Raw genomic sequence first — 15275 nt, forward strand, 5'->3', positions numbered from 1 at the left:
ACTCTCAATCAATGCACTGTACGACCACCCTTCAGTTCCAGGGCTGACTCATTTAAACACAGCCACCCTAAAAAGTCTCTAGACACTACAGTACACTCAGTGGAATATGTAATTCATCGTTTCCACGTGCTACAATGTCTGCATGTCCCCTCAAAACACACCGGGGGAGGCTGCACTTTCTGGATTTCCTGTTCTGTCTTTTCATAACTCTGCGTAAAACCACAATACTCAGAATAAGTTTCCACCACTGACAGAACAACATCTAGCTTTCATAAGACTTGATATCCTTCTTCAAGGATTCAAGGACGCTCCTTCAAGTAATGTAAGTAGCTACATATCAAAGTTATTTGATTATTTGTGTGTGTTTCGCATTTTTGTCTAGTTGAATACTTTTCTTAAATTATAAATCAGCATAAAACGTTAAATTGAGAAATAAACATGAATTTGAGAACGTATTTCCTCCTTTTTGCTTTAAATTGATATTCCGTGTCCAGTACAAGTTAAACTCAATCGACAACACTCGCTGATTAACTTTACCTCAAAATGTTAATTTCTTAAAAAAAAGTGAGGCACTTACAATGAATTGATCAACCCATAAACGATTATATACTCACTGTTTTAGACGTGTATCCACAAAAGGTAAACGATATGCGTGTTAGCATGATTTTACAAACCCACTTTGAGTTGCTGTTACCTGTGAAAGTTACATCTAGCTTTACGACTTTGTTGTCATGACAACGCAGCTTCTAAAACGAGGGTAAAAACAACGCCGAGTAAATAATACATACATTTTAATAGAGGAATTAATGTAAGTGCTTTTATAATATTATAAGCTTCACATTTCTTATTTTATATTATTCAAAAATCGATCCAATTCACGATATTCCGGTTGCATAAACTGCTTAGACTAGTCTTAAAGTTAAAAAAAAAAATGCATTAAAAAAAAAAATTTGTATAGAAAAGTAAGAGACTGGTTAGCTGCCTCTTGGTTAACTGCTAGTTGGTCAAAGTAGCTGTGTTTATGCGACTGGCCCCTCAACGCGAATCCCCTCCCCCTTCCAAGACAAAGAGGGACGATTGGATATTTATTTATTTTTATTTTTGGTGGTGACCTTAAAGGCACAATATGTAATTATCGCCGCTGGAGGGCGAGTATTCCAAATAAACAAAGAGACAAAGGCGTAATTTGATGACACTGTGACTGAGTGTGGAATCATGGGAGTTGTGGTCTTCATCCCCACAGCCGATGCAATCCGACGGGACTCGGGCAGAAATCATGTTCATGGATGAGCTAATGGTTTATTAACTAGTAGAATGAAGCAGGGTGAGGCTGAAAGCTGTCGAAGCGAAACGAGGCCGCTGAACGAGCGTGACACACGGCTCGAAAGCATCGGAGCTTTTATTATGCCACAGTCGACCACTTCCGCTCCTTCCGGTCGTGTGTATGTGGGGAAAAAAGCAGCGCTGTATTATCACACTAGATTACATTTGAAAGATCTGTTATTATGCTACTCTGTGCGGTCGTCACCGGTCTATTAAAACACACAACATATTAAAGCGTCTTTGGTGTTTCCATGTTTTCTACAAAACAAAACCGGAAATCGAGAGGTTATGACGTCATTGGCAGGCGACACAATGACACGGTCCTTGTCACTAATTAAAATAGCTTATTTCTCTGGATTTAAACATTCTTCGAAACATTTGGGATGATCTTAGTACACAAGTCAGCAAAATATATAACACTGTTCTAGTGGTTTTTGGATATTTTAATCAAAAAAAAAAAACCTTACATATTGTGCCTTTAAGTAACAAATGCTGTCAGCTGAACTTCTATTGAAACTGGCAGCACTGGAACAGCCATAGACTAAACCCGTTTACATGATAAGCACCTTGTGCAAGAACTTCTTCACTTGTTGACATGATTTAAAAGATAAATGTCACTAATATTTTCTTTTTTTAATATTTAATATTTACCCAAGGACCACAACATCATGGAAAACACAACCATATTGCACCCAGATTTCCAGCGCTATCTCTTCACACCCGTCTACAGTCTGGTCTTGTTTTTCGGATTGATTGGAAATCTTGGAGCTTTGTATTACTTCATCTTTAAAATCAAACAGAAATCTCCTTCAAACATATACATCATTAACCTAGCGGTGGCTGACACGCTTTTCTTGTTCGCCTTGCCATTTCGTATCCACTACCACCTCAATGACAGCAACTGGATATTCGGCCATGCCATGTGTCGCATCACCGGCACGATCTTCTTCGCCAACATCTACATCAGCATCAGCTTCATGACCTGCATCTGCGTAGACCGCTACATTGCCACCCTCCACCCTCACACCTACCTGCAGCTTCGCAACACAAGTCTCACGACTATGGTGAGCACCGTCGTGTGGTTGGTCTCCGGGTCGGCCATGTTGGCCTTCATGCTAACATGCCCATTATCAAGCAAAGGGAACATGTGCTTTGAGGGCTTCACTAAAGAGGAGTGGAGCGACTTGGCGCCGTACAGCATATGCAGTCTCATTTTTGGATCCCTTCTGCCCTCTGCGGTCATCCTGGTGTGCTACCCCATTGTGGCCCGTCGCATCGCCCGGATCAACAACTCCACCGCCCGTGTGGCACGGCGGATCATCTATGCCATCCTGGTCATCACAATTCTGTGTTTTCTGCCTTATCATGTCGTGCATCTAGCGTACCTCTTGTCACGCTTGAGAGACATCAAAGAGGATGACGGGATTTACCTCCTCCGTAGGGTGACCATGGCTCTGGTCAGTCTAAACAGCCTCCTGGACCCGCTGTTGTACTACTTTGCCACGGGTCACTACAAATGGAGGCTAAAAAGACTGAGGCTGAAGAAGAAAAAGGGTGTTTATTCCATTTCCAATGGCTTTTGATGGCTTCGTTTCAGCTGAAATATTTCAGTTAAAAGGTATAAAAAAAAGGCAAGACGGCACATAAAATTAATCTTTAATGCCAAAAAACAAAACTGAAATACAGAAAAATGGACTCCAATGTGGCTTGATGAGTTAGTTTTTTTTCTCATATAATTGTACTAATAGTGCAAAATCAAATAAGAATGACTGTAATTTTTTATTACATAACAGCAAACTTATTCATAGACTGATATATTGGCCAGTATTTGGCTTTTTTGCAATGATCTTGGTTCTGAATATTTTTTAAAAATTTTGTTTCTCATTTCTTATCAATGAATTATTACATATATTAGTACATGCAGCTCAGTATCATCCCTGCATTTTGTTTCAAATTCTGAATACTGATCACTTTTTTTATGTTGAACTTTTATCTAAAGCTAAGAAATAAATGTTTTCACAAATGACAGCCTTCTCGATCAAATTTACTAAAAAAAACTGTTATTTTTTTTAAACCAAAGACAAACATCAAATCAGTGTCACCACAGTCACGAAGGCAGACCATTCTTCAGCAACGTAGACAAGAAACTGCCCAATTCTTCATCCTGAGGGGGACAAAAATCATTTTAAAACACAATGAGAAACAGGTTAATATAGTACATTTCAAAACCTAAAATGTAAAATCACCAAAAATAAAAAAATCACCAAGGTTGCATTTATTTAATCAAAAATTTAGTAAAACCAGTAATACTGCTAAATATTGTTACACTTCATAATAACAGCTTCTATTTTAATATATTTTATATTATTCATTAATAAAAATGTCCTTTATTTCTCTGATGTCAAAGCTGAATTCAGTGTCACACGATCTTCAGAAATCACACTCATTTCCTGATTTGCTGCTCAAGAAAAAGTTCTTCTTATTATCAATGATGAAAACAGTTGTGCTGCTTAATATTTGTGTGGAAACTAGGATTCTTTAAAGAATAGAAACATTATAAATGTTTTATTGTCATTTTTCGATCAATTCATTGCATCCTTGCTGAATAAAATTAAACTAATAAAAAAAGGGTCTAAATGAGTACAAGCTCTGAAATCACTGAGCGTGTCTTAGAGGCGTTTCTATAAGACGCACTATTAGACAGTGACACCGCAAATTCACTTTCTCTCACACATTTGTTGCTGTTTCAATTGCAATCCAATTGTGCCACACTGATACATACTGAAGAATGTGATTTTATGGTAATATGTCTGTTTTGTCAGGCAGTTGGTGATACCAGTTTGTTCGGAATCATAAGTGCAAAAAGTTTCCCTTGTGGGCTGTGAGATGCTGTGCATTCCACTAGACCAACTATCTGACCACGAGCCAAAAAAACAAGTGTTTCCACATACACAAACCCAAAATAGAAACGAAAATATTTCAGCTGTTTAAAAACAGTGAAGACAATATAATCCACATGAAATGATCAAGAATTAGTTCATCACATGTTTGTTCACCTGGTAGCTCCATGAGAGCAGAATGACTTTGAGGTTGGGCTCCTCGGCTGAGGATGTCACTTTAATAACGATGGATTCCACGATGACGGTGCCGTCTGGGACGTGCTGGATGCTGTAACTTTTCAATACACTGTAAGAGAGAACGAAAAACAGACTTGACCTCTAATGAAACCTTTATGAAATCATGAACCACATACAGAACAGAATTGCCCATATGGACTGGCATTTACACTGTGGCTTGAAAGTTAGAAGTGTTGTTCACTGAGGGGCCAACGTTTGGGTGAAATGACTCACCTGCATGCGATGTACCAAAATGACTAAAGAACCATTATCCATGAAATATTTAGAAGCCAGATGTTTTTTTAGTTGACAAATTACAGAACGGTTTGAATGGATTCTTTAGCTTTAAAAAAAATATTAGAATTAGTTTAATTTATTACGCCAAAATTTTATCAGGAGTATTTAATTACACTTTGTCATATGAACAACCAGTCAGTAAACAGATTGATGCAAGTCTCCAAAAACCTAAAATAGTTCCCAGTTTGGTTTGTATCTGATTTTCCTGATAAAATGTCTCATGTTTAGTGAGGAAATCCAACAACAACATTTATTTATAAAGCACATTTAAACACAATGTAAATTGATACAAAGTGCTGTACAGTGATCAAACAAATCTACTAGGGGTGCACCGATTGATCGGCTACCTTTCACTATCGGCCGATAATCACGCTGGGATGATTGATTGGCGGTCTCTAAAAGGCCGATCTCAAAAAAACGATCTCAAGCTGATGACGCGCCTGCCGTTGAGAGGTTTGGCACGACATGCAGCGGCTGCGTCTCAGTCCGGCGCGGGTGAAATAATTATAATGCTGAAGGTGAGGTACTTCATATTTCTTCATTAAATAACTTATAAAGTCATTTGAAAAATCACCGCGCATGCTCTCTCTTTCTCTCTCAAAATACGCAAATGGCTTCAAATCACCACACATCGTGTCTGTCTATAAGCGAGCTGCACAGTTGACACAGGAATTGTTACTTGCACAGTCAGCAAGATTTCACTAAAGTTTGCCAGTGTTTAACCATTCTCCTGGACACCGTGCGCTCATGCACACTCGCAGCGCACACACACAATGCCAGGTTCACATTACTCCATTTGCAGTGCATACGTGGTGTGTATATTTTCCGCGCTCATGTTAACGGATTAAAGCGTTCACCGCACACGGTTGCTGTCCGGCAGTGCGCTCAGCGGTGCGTCTGCAGCAGTGCAGAGATCGTTTCCGCACCCATGTTGCTGCGCTGCAAGCGCTGAATTAAAGTAACAGCGCATTGTTTGCAGTAAATATGAACATGAATACGTGGTGTGTATATTTTCCGCGCTCATGTTAACGGATTAAAGTGTTCACCGCACACGGTTGCTGTCCGGCAGTGCGCTCAGCGGTGCGTCTGCAGCAGTGCAGAGATCGTTTCCGCACCCATGTTGCTGCGCTGCAAGCGCTGAATTCAAGTAACAGCGCATTGTTTGCAGTAAATATGAACATGATTGACACGAAAATGTAGGAATTACAGCATAAATGCATATTATTAAAGTGTACGGTGTTTCACAATCAACACATATGGCTTTTTGTCTAGGTTTAAAGGGAAAGAGCACTTTTATATATAATAATTTCAGATACAATAATAGATGCCCTCGTGGAGGTAAAAAAAACAAAGTTCTTTATGAACCGCAGGATTGCTTGTAATAAAGATTTCAATGCAAAAGGAAAGGCAGTAGAGCTGACTATTTCTGTCAATGGTAAGTTTGTGATAACATAAGAAAAGTAGTTTAAATGTTTTGCCAATGGCTTGAGCAACTTAATATATAAATCTAGAAGTTAATGCAAAAGTAAAAAGCATTGAATAATGTGTTGCTTATATTTATTGTGTTTAAAATGTCTGTGAAAAATTGTATTACTGTACTGTGTAAAAAAAAAAGAATTGCAATGCTGAAAAAGCATTTCCAGTGACAATGTTTGGATTTGAAATCAAAATAATGGATAAATGTGTTTGTAAATGTCTAAAAATCCTGATTGGAGTATCACTATAAATAGTTATAAATGATAAAAAGAAGGCTTTAAAAAGATCGGTATTGGTGGTCGGTATCGGCAGATACTGCTTTCTGTGATCGGTCTCAAAAATCCTGATCGGAGCACCCCTAAAATCTACTAATAAAAACAACAACTACACACATACAAAGGCTAAAGAGTAAAAATAAGATTTAAGTCTAGACTTAATGTCCAAAGAAGGAGCAGATCTCACATGATAGGGGAGACCATTCCAAAGCTTGGGGCCAACCACAGAAAAAGCCCGAACACCCTTTGATTTGTACCGACAACGTGGTACAGTTAGAAGCAAGTGACTCGAAGATCTAAGTGCCCTAGCAGGACAATATGGCACAAGAAGTTCAGAGATATAACTTGGTGCACAACCAGACAATGCCTTATAAACAAACAGAAGAATTTTAAAATCAACCCTGAATTTAACGGGAAGCCAATGAAGGGATGATAAAACAGGAGAAATGTGATCCCTCCTGACCTAGTCAAAAGTTTTCCCGCAGCATTTTGAACAGCTTGCAATCGTGACACTGAAGATTGAGATAACAAGATGTAACAAGTGCATGAATCACAACTTCCATATCCTTCCTTGAAAGAAGATGCTTCAACTTTGCAATAGATCTCAAATGGAAAAAACTTGCTCTAATAACAGCACTAATTTGTTTATCAAAAAATAGAGAGGAGTCAAAAATCACTCCAAGGTTTTTGATTTGTTTGCGTACATTAGTTGACAGTGGACCTAACTGAGCTTCCAAAGCAGGAGACTAGTGTGCAGGACAACCTAATATTAAAACCTCGGTTTTATCCTCATTTAACGGCAGGAAATTATTAGACATCCATGTCTTAATATTATGTACACATTTCAATAATACATCAAATGAAACAGCAGAATCAAGCCTTACTGGTAGGGGTGTAACGATGCACTCGTTTTCTCGATGCATCGATTACAAAACCTGACGATGCAATGCATCGATCTTGAAACATGGATTTTTGAATCGTCGATTTCGGACAGTAATCGATTTAAAACGCTAAGAATAGAATGAATCGCGATTTCTATAGCGATTCAATGCTTTCAAAATATATACACATTAAATTACTACAAGCACGAATTAATGGAGACCTTGAACAGTGTTCATGCCCTCACATATCTCCTTCACGCGCTCCACTAACCGCCTGCGACTGTCACAGGATTGCGCTCGCGCTCCGTTTGTCTCACGGACACATTTTTTGAGCAGCTGATGTGTGATTTCTCTCCTTAGTACTCGTGGCCAGTCATGCTAAAGTGAAGTAGTTTGACTTTTCTGTAGTTTTTCATAACTTTGAGAAAAAAAAAAAAACAGCCAGAGATGTTGGCTTATTAGTTTTATAAAAGTTATTGTCATATCTGTGTCCTCTTATGTCAGGTTCTTATTTAATCACTAAATTCAATCGAATAAAAAGACATGCTGGCTATTAACAATCAAATGAAATCACTATCAACAAAATTCATAGATGGATTGTGCATAAATGTTAAGTTTAAATATAACATTTTAATGTAGAAATATTAAATGATTGCAAAAATGAAATAAGCTACTTATTTAAATATGAAACTACACCCGCCAGTAGGTGGCATGAAGGTGAGGGGGGAATGATTAACTGCGTTAATTCAGCAATAGAACAGTGTGTGTGTGGTATAGTTCGCTGACCTCTTGAGGTGTGTGTAGATGCGGCCGAGTGTGTCTGTGTCGCTGTGGGGGTCGTGGAGCTGCACACGGCAGGTGAAGCGCAGCTGGTGTTCACTGAGGCCCAGCTCTTTGAGAGCCTGTTCTGGAGAAACCAGCCGCAGACTCTACACAGACACACATATTCAGAAAACATGGAATTCATGACGTCTGAAACCTTATATTAGTCAAACTAATGATGAAATTGAACCTAAAGAGCCATGATGACTTACATTGTCCTTCATTATTAACGTCCCATGCATGGTGCGAGGTCTTTTAGCATCAGGCAATGGACCTGCGAGAAAGTTTCACAACAAATCCTGTTATTTATTCAAATATGGCATAACATTGATGATAATCATTGATAATCACAAAAAAAAAAAAGATTTTGCCCTGCGTTTTCTTTAAAAATACAAAAAATGGAAATTATAGTAGTAGTAGTAACGTGACACTTCTAATTTAATAAAAGCGCTTACATTAATACTTCAGTTAACACTTGTTATATTTAGTTCAGTTATACAATTATATTGTTTGAGCCGAAAAGCCGTTTAAATCATAATTTTTACAGTTCCTTTAGGGATTTGGCATTTATGACAATATAATGTCATGGCAAAACTATATATCATTTTACTCAGGAAACGTTAGTAAGTTGTTAACATGTACAGTATATTATTTTTACATTGTGTGGCTATACAATCTAAACAGTGAGTATTTTAATGTTTACAGATCGGCCTCATTCACTTCAGCTGCAAGTGCCTCAGATTAACCCAGATTTTTTAAGGAAAAGGAAGAAAAGTAATTTTTCTAGTAATCCACATTATGCCATAAATATAGATTTTTGACCTTAACTTGAACCCAGCAAATTCCTTTAAGCCAATGGGATCCAGAAAATATAAAGTCAAACTAAAAGAGGAAAAGCAGAAACTGCAAGACCAACATAAACATGTGACAAAAAGTCATGACGGCATTTCTGTAAACAGGTCAAATAAAGCAGTCAGTGGTGTACGTGTCAATCAACACCTCCGAGAGCCATCTCCCTCTTCAGCAGGTTGAGCGAGATGTCCACAGGGACGCTGGGGTTCGTCACTATGGTTGTCGTCTCTCCGTTGGCCGGCATATAGCAGCTGATACCTGGATGAGGTAAAACATCAGCACAGAGAGAACATCTTACAAACACTGTAAAGTACACTATTAAAGTGATCATATTCCACAATTTTTGTATTGTATTTGTTACCCTCTAAAGTTCCCAAGAATAAATCACAGAACTAGAATTTAGCAACAGCAAAGCACGCTGTACAGTCCAAAGTTTAATTGTATTTTGAGGAGTTGTAGACTTACTAAACTCTTGCTCGATCTTGTCTTTGAGGAACTCCATTTTCTTGGCCTCTCCGTGCACCAGCAGCATGTTCCTGGGTTCTGCCATGCGGATCAACTGCATGATGCCTTTGGCGTCAGCGTGAGCGCTGAAGGACATGTACTCCACCTGTAGCTTCACATCCAACTAAACACACACACACACACACCATATACACTGCTGGTCAAGTGTGGAATTACGATTGTGAAATATTGTATTAATAATTAATAAAATATAATTAATTTAAAGAACTTGTTCTATTTGAATATATTTTAAAATGTGATTTATTTCTGTGATGCAAAGCTGAATTTTCAGCATCATTACTCCAGTCTTTAGTGTCACATGATCCTTCAGAAATCATTCATGTGATTGGCGCTCAATTATTATTAAAATAGAAAACAGTTCTTTTAATTTGCAAAAATATTTCACAATATTCCTGTTTTATTGTATTTTTAACATAAAAAAAAAAATCTTGGTTAGCATTTTTGGTAATTTCTTTTAAAACAAAAAAAATTATGAATAAATTAATCACATTTAATTAAACTAATTAAAAGTCAATTTTTTACTGTTATTGTATGATACAAATTCAGATGTGAATTCTAGAGGTTTGACATAAGAATTAGTTTCAGGTGTGGTTAAAGAAGGTAAAAATGACAGATTTTTATGAAAATTATGGGAAACAGTGGACTATGCCATCTAGTGAAGCTCAATTAAAATCATTGTTTGCAGTGCCAATAATTACCGTTGCTCTTCCCTCCATCTCCAGTTTTTTCTGTCCATTCAAGATCTTGTGTCCCACAGTGCCTTGCACACAGTACCCTGGCATGATCAGCTAAGAAATAAATATATTGAACTCAATAAATACGTCTTCTATTTCGATGAACAGCTATGAGTCAGTATGGGCTTTGAATGAGTTGAAGTGGTAAGTCTCAGTAACATAATCTGCCGTTTCATAAGGAGTCTTACCATATTCTTTTCATTGCCGGCCCATTTCTTGAATATCTGTAAAGACTGGCCAGCGTGCAACATTCCAGGGGTGGCAAACACAACCTGACGGAACAGATGTCAAAGCCTCTGCTTTTACATAATATCATGCACTGGTTTGATTCACTTCTCAACAGTGTTCTAACTAGGAATCAAAGTCATTGGCAAAAAGAATCAGTTCTTCGAATCTGAGAGCTTGAGAATCAAGAGTCAAACCACATTGCAAACCTTTTGATTCTGATCACCAAAAAGATTCAATATTCATTGTGATAGATGCAACATCCTATTAGTGGAAAATCATTTTAAATATACACATTTTAAACTAACAAATTATTAAATTAAATGTTTTTGTTTGTTTGTTTTTTTATTAAAATGAGGGAAAAAAATAGGATTTAAAGAAATAATATTCAAAAATGCCATGTTTAATATTCTAAAAGGCTTCAACATGTATTATTTAATAATCATCATCATCACCATAGTCATTGTGCATAAAATAATAGTAATAATTATAATAAAAATGATAATTTTACAATAAAAAAAAAAATCCACGAATAGTATAACAATTATCAGAGCAAATCAATTACCCAGATTAAAATTTTCATTAATATTAAAATATTAATTAATATTCTAAGGTTTCTACAAGTATCATCTAATAACAATAATAATATAAAATATAATATTTAAATATTTTGCATAATAATAATAATACTTTAACAAACCATGAATATCTCCATACAGACTTGCAGATTATATCAGAAATAAGATTTAAATTTTCATTAATATTTTTTTTCTGAATACTACTTAATATTCTAGAAGGTTACTACATATATCATTTAATAATTAAAAATATATAAAATATTTAAATAACAATAAAAAAATTATATATATAATAATAATATTAAAATAATACAAAATATTTTCCATAATAATAATAATAACGAATAAATGAATGTCTCTTTGTGGACTAGCAGAGTACATCAATTTTGAATTATATAAATTTCTTCATAGTCTTACCATTGGTCCAGGGTTATCAGCATATGAGCGATCAAAGGCTTTGATGTGCTTGAACTCAAACATGTTTCTTTGTACGAAGGTCTTGCGGATCTTCTGATTGGTCCAGGTGATGAAGAGCTTGTAGTAGTGATTGGCTTTCTCCGTCAACCCGGTGGAGAAGTAAATGGGGGCTTTCAGATTCATTCTCTCCCTGTTAAAATGAAGATCCAGCAATTACATACCATTCTGTGCCAATATAGAGTTTAGGAGTGTCGTAACAGAATTTGTGATATTAAACATATTAACAAAGGTAAAATAGGTGAGCAGCAGCAATCCTAGGCCAGTGAACAACTGTGCAAACTCACCAGAATGTTTCCAACAGAATACAGAGTTCCTGTGCTCTTCCCAGAGCAAACACTGGAATCAAGACCTACAACAAAGACACCAAGATGAACAGAACATACACATCTGAGAGCATAAAAAAGGATAGTTACGGCTTTAAAATCGGATGGATGAGCTGACAAATTCTATATATTTATGCGCCTTAATTACCTTCCCTCCTCTTTCTACTGTTTCATGAACCTTCTTCAGGAAATCTCTTTCCCTGCAGCGTTTGGAGTCTCTGATCGTGGTGGCGTACGTGGACTCTGATATCAGAAGATCTGGCCGGCATTTGTCAATCCAAGCAGCTCTGAGTAAATAAAGTCAGAGAATCTAAACCTGACTCAGTTTAACCTCAATTAATCTAACCGGAATATGAAACCTGAAACGTACATAAAATATGTGACCAAAAAAGGAGATTTTACTCACCCCAAATGTCTGTCTGGTGTCATGTTGTAATCACCCTACACAAATAGATTTAGATATAATTTGCAAATTATGTCAACAACTGGAACAACATAAAAGCCGACGTTTTGCGTTGGGTGGGGGGCCAACTTCACGGAGGTACATAAAATCGGAGTATGTAATGAGCAATGTGACACTCACTGTATAGACGACAGACTCCGAGCCGACTTTGATTTGAAACATGGCGGCTCCCAGCACATGACCGGCATAGTACGCTTTGATCTCGAGCTCTTCGTCTACCTAAAAAAAATAAAACTCATAAAAATAAATTTCATTAGCAACATTAACACATTAATTTTATGCTTAGGTTTAGTTTAACCATTTTCAATGGGGAAAATTTACAACATCAGAATTAATTAAAATATTTAAAAAATATTCTACATTTAATTATTTGATTACAATAAAGAAAAATACGATTTAAAGAAATAAGATTTCAAAATTTCATGTTTAACGCAAAAAGGTTTCTACATGCGTAATTTAACAATAAAAATAATATTTAATCTTGAATCTATTTTAATCTGCTAAATGACTAAATAAATAAATAATAATTGAACGATACAAAATCCTTGAATAGTATATCAATTATCAGATTTACAGAAAAAATATTTTAAAATTATTAATATTTATTTAGAATATTAATTAATATTCTAAAAGGTTTCTACTTGTATAATTTAATAATAAATAACAAAAGATAATAATAATAATTTAACAAAAAAAATCCATGAATATCTGCATATAGACTTGTAAGGTAGTAAAAAAAAAACTAAAAGTAGAGACAATTCTCAAAAAACAAACAAACAAAAAAACAATACATTAGCAGCAAAAACATTAATTTGATGCTTACATATTGTTTTAATGTAAACCTTTTCAATAAGAAAAATGTACAATAACAAAATTCATAAGAACTTAATGATTACTAAAATTAATTAAATGAATGAATTTACTAAAATGAATGAATTTACTTTTTTTTATAACAATAAATAAAATGAATCGATTTCAAATTCAAAGACAATTAACTTTTTACCTGAACTGTTTGGTGGAGGTTGAGTGGCACAACTTTCTTCATGCAGTCTTTGATCATCTGTGAAGTGAAGAAGTTGGTCTCTCCCTTTTTGTCTACTGTGATCTTTCGGAAGTCCTCCAGCAGGATGGGGCAGATGGCTTTGGTGGGGTGGGTCATGTAGATGGGCCCGTCGTAACCCACCATCTCGCTCATGTAGGGAAGAGCACCGCAGTGATCCAGATGGAAATGACTGAGAGGAACATAAAGAAGTGAAAAATCACAATGAGAACAGACAAACATACACGACAGTCACATTACACATCATATATAAACTAACCTTATAATGACACAGTCCAGGAACTCAGTGAGGCGACCGTTTTGTGTAACGTAACTAAAATCTGGGAAACGTCTCTGAAATCAAACACAGATAGTTAAAGGGATAGTTCACCCAAAAATGAAAATGTGATGTTTATCTGCTTACCCCCAGGGCATCCAAGATGTAGGTGACTTTGTTTCTTCAGTAGAACACATATGATGATTTTTAACTTTAACCGTTGCAGTCTGTCAGTCGTATAATGCATGGCAATGGTAACAAAATCTATGAGAGTAAAAAAAAACAACAAATCCAAATTAAATCCTGCGGCTCGTGACGACACATTGATGCCCTAAGACACGAAACGATCGGTTTGTGCCAGAAACCCAACAGTATTTATATCATATTTTACCTCTAATATGCCACTATGTCCAGCTGTCTTTGAGCGCACAAACCGATCGTTTCGTGTCTTAGGACATCAATGTGTCGTCACGAGCCACAGGGTTTAATTTGGATTTGTCTGTGCATGTTTTTTTTACTCTCATAGATTTTGTTACCATTGCCATGCATTATACGACTGATAGACTGCAACGGTTAAAGTTAAAAACCATCAAATGTGTTCTACTGAAGAAACAAAGTCACCTACATCTTGGATGCCCTGGGGGTAAAAGCAGATAAACATCACATTTTCATTTTTGGGTGAACTATCCCTTTAAGCATACAAGTGAAATGACAGATTACAGAATTATGCTATTATAAAAATACAAGTGAACCATTGTAACGCACATCGTCGTTATAGCCCATATGCATGCCACAGTCAAGCATGATGTTTTTGCCTCCGATGGAGACCAAAATACAGCTGCGGCCAACATCCTGACCAGCCCCTGCAAAACAACAGATTCACACATTTAGAAGAACATTTACCTTTAATAATACCATAAACATATAACATTAAAATATTTACATTATATCAGTCAAAATATATATTATAATAATTACAAACACAGACTTTAGGAGACCTATAGGCATACACAAATAAATGTTTTTATTTATTTTTTTACATTTTTTTATTAAAAAGTCAATATTGTCGGATTTGTTATGCATCATATATGTGCTAATGGCTCATTTATGAACGTTTTAGCTATAAAATTAAGCAAACCTCTTACCTAAAGGCGTAACTTTGATATCAGGCATCTTGACAGCTTAGAAAAGCTCAGAAATGAACGTGTTATGTTTACAGGAGACTGATGGTCAAACTCTAACTGTAGATTAGCTGGATATGAACACTTGACGAGTGCATGTCGGTCAGCTTGCACACTAGCCAGGGATGTAGACCAACTGTAAAGAACCTAAACGTGTTTAAGCAGCAGATCCTTCAGAAACAGGTTAGCACAGATTAGCACAGGAGCTAAACAACTTCACGCCGCACAGAAGAAGACAGTAGAATATCAATAAGGCTCTCGATGTGGGCGTGGCTTAGTTGCCCACATGTTGTCTATCGTTTCTAAATAATAATTTTCTTATTTTAACTCGTCACTGTGCGTTTTCATTTTATGGCTATTAAAGTCTTTTTTTTATTCAGGTGTAAATTACTATCAAGGCTGCTAGTGAAG

The 15275-nt window shown here is 36.2% G+C and overlaps 2 protein-coding genes across 3 annotated transcripts; one reads left to right on the forward strand and one right to left on the reverse strand.

The window, feature by feature from the left end:
- Positions 1-245: 245 nt before the first annotated feature.
- On the forward strand, positions 246-9179 carry LOC107599127 (lysophosphatidic acid receptor 4). 2 transcript variants are annotated; one of them, XR_001610637.1, is made up of 2 exons: positions 246-322; positions 9150-9179. XR_001610637.1 is itself a non-coding variant. In XM_016290627.1 (2 exons), exon 2 carries the CDS (start codon positions 1992-1994, stop codon positions 2904-2906), a length of 915 nt encoding a protein of 304 aa, XP_016146113.1. In that variant the 5' UTR covers positions 252-322; positions 1980-1991; the 3' UTR covers positions 2907-3199. The 2 variants fall into 2 exon arrangements, 1 of the variants encoding a protein (XP_016146113.1); XM_016290627.1 differs by lacking the exon at positions 9150-9179 and adding an exon at positions 1980-3199 and having other exon boundaries at positions 252-322.
- On the reverse strand, positions 3275-15182 carry ints11 (integrator complex subunit 11). Its single transcript, XM_016290618.1, has 17 exons — positions 14829-15182; positions 14449-14546; positions 13687-13760; positions 13371-13599; positions 12488-12586; positions 12311-12345; positions 12053-12191; positions 11866-11930; positions 11522-11711; positions 10490-10573; positions 10266-10355; positions 9508-9670; positions 9190-9300; positions 8403-8464; positions 8155-8297; positions 4380-4509; positions 3275-3487 (listed from the first exon to the last, which is right to left on the reverse strand). Exons 1-17 carry the CDS (start codon positions 14854-14856, stop codon positions 3431-3433), a joined length of 1797 nt encoding a protein of 598 aa, XP_016146104.1. The 5' UTR covers positions 14857-15182; the 3' UTR covers positions 3275-3430.
- Between the last annotated feature and the right edge of the window lie 93 nt (positions 15183-15275).

Source organism: Sinocyclocheilus grahami, unplaced genomic scaffold, assembly GCF_001515645.1.
Source record: "Sinocyclocheilus grahami isolate Dianchi unplaced genomic scaffold, SAMN03320097.WGS_v1.1 scaffold13.1, whole genome shotgun sequence".
In the NCBI taxonomy this organism is placed as follows: domain Eukaryota; kingdom Metazoa; phylum Chordata; class Actinopteri; order Cypriniformes; family Cyprinidae; genus Sinocyclocheilus; species Sinocyclocheilus grahami.

Bases quoted from the DNA above. Each gene is read 5' to 3' on its own strand.
- LOC107599127 (XM_016290627.1), top strand. From the start codon at position 1,992: ATGGAAAACACAACCATATTGCACCCAGATTTCCAGCGCTATCTCTTC.
- ints11 (XM_016290618.1), bottom strand. From the start codon at position 14,856: ATGCCTGATATCAAAGTTACGCCTTTAG. The intron at 9,671-10,265 runs GTAATTATTGGC...GTGTGTGTTTAG, and splicing joins AGATGGAGGGAAGAGCAACG to TTGGATGTGAAGCTACAGGT. The intron at 4,510-8,154 runs GTCAGCGAACTA...TCTCTCTTACAG, and splicing joins ATCTACACACACCTCAAGAG to TGTATTGAAAAGTTACAGCA.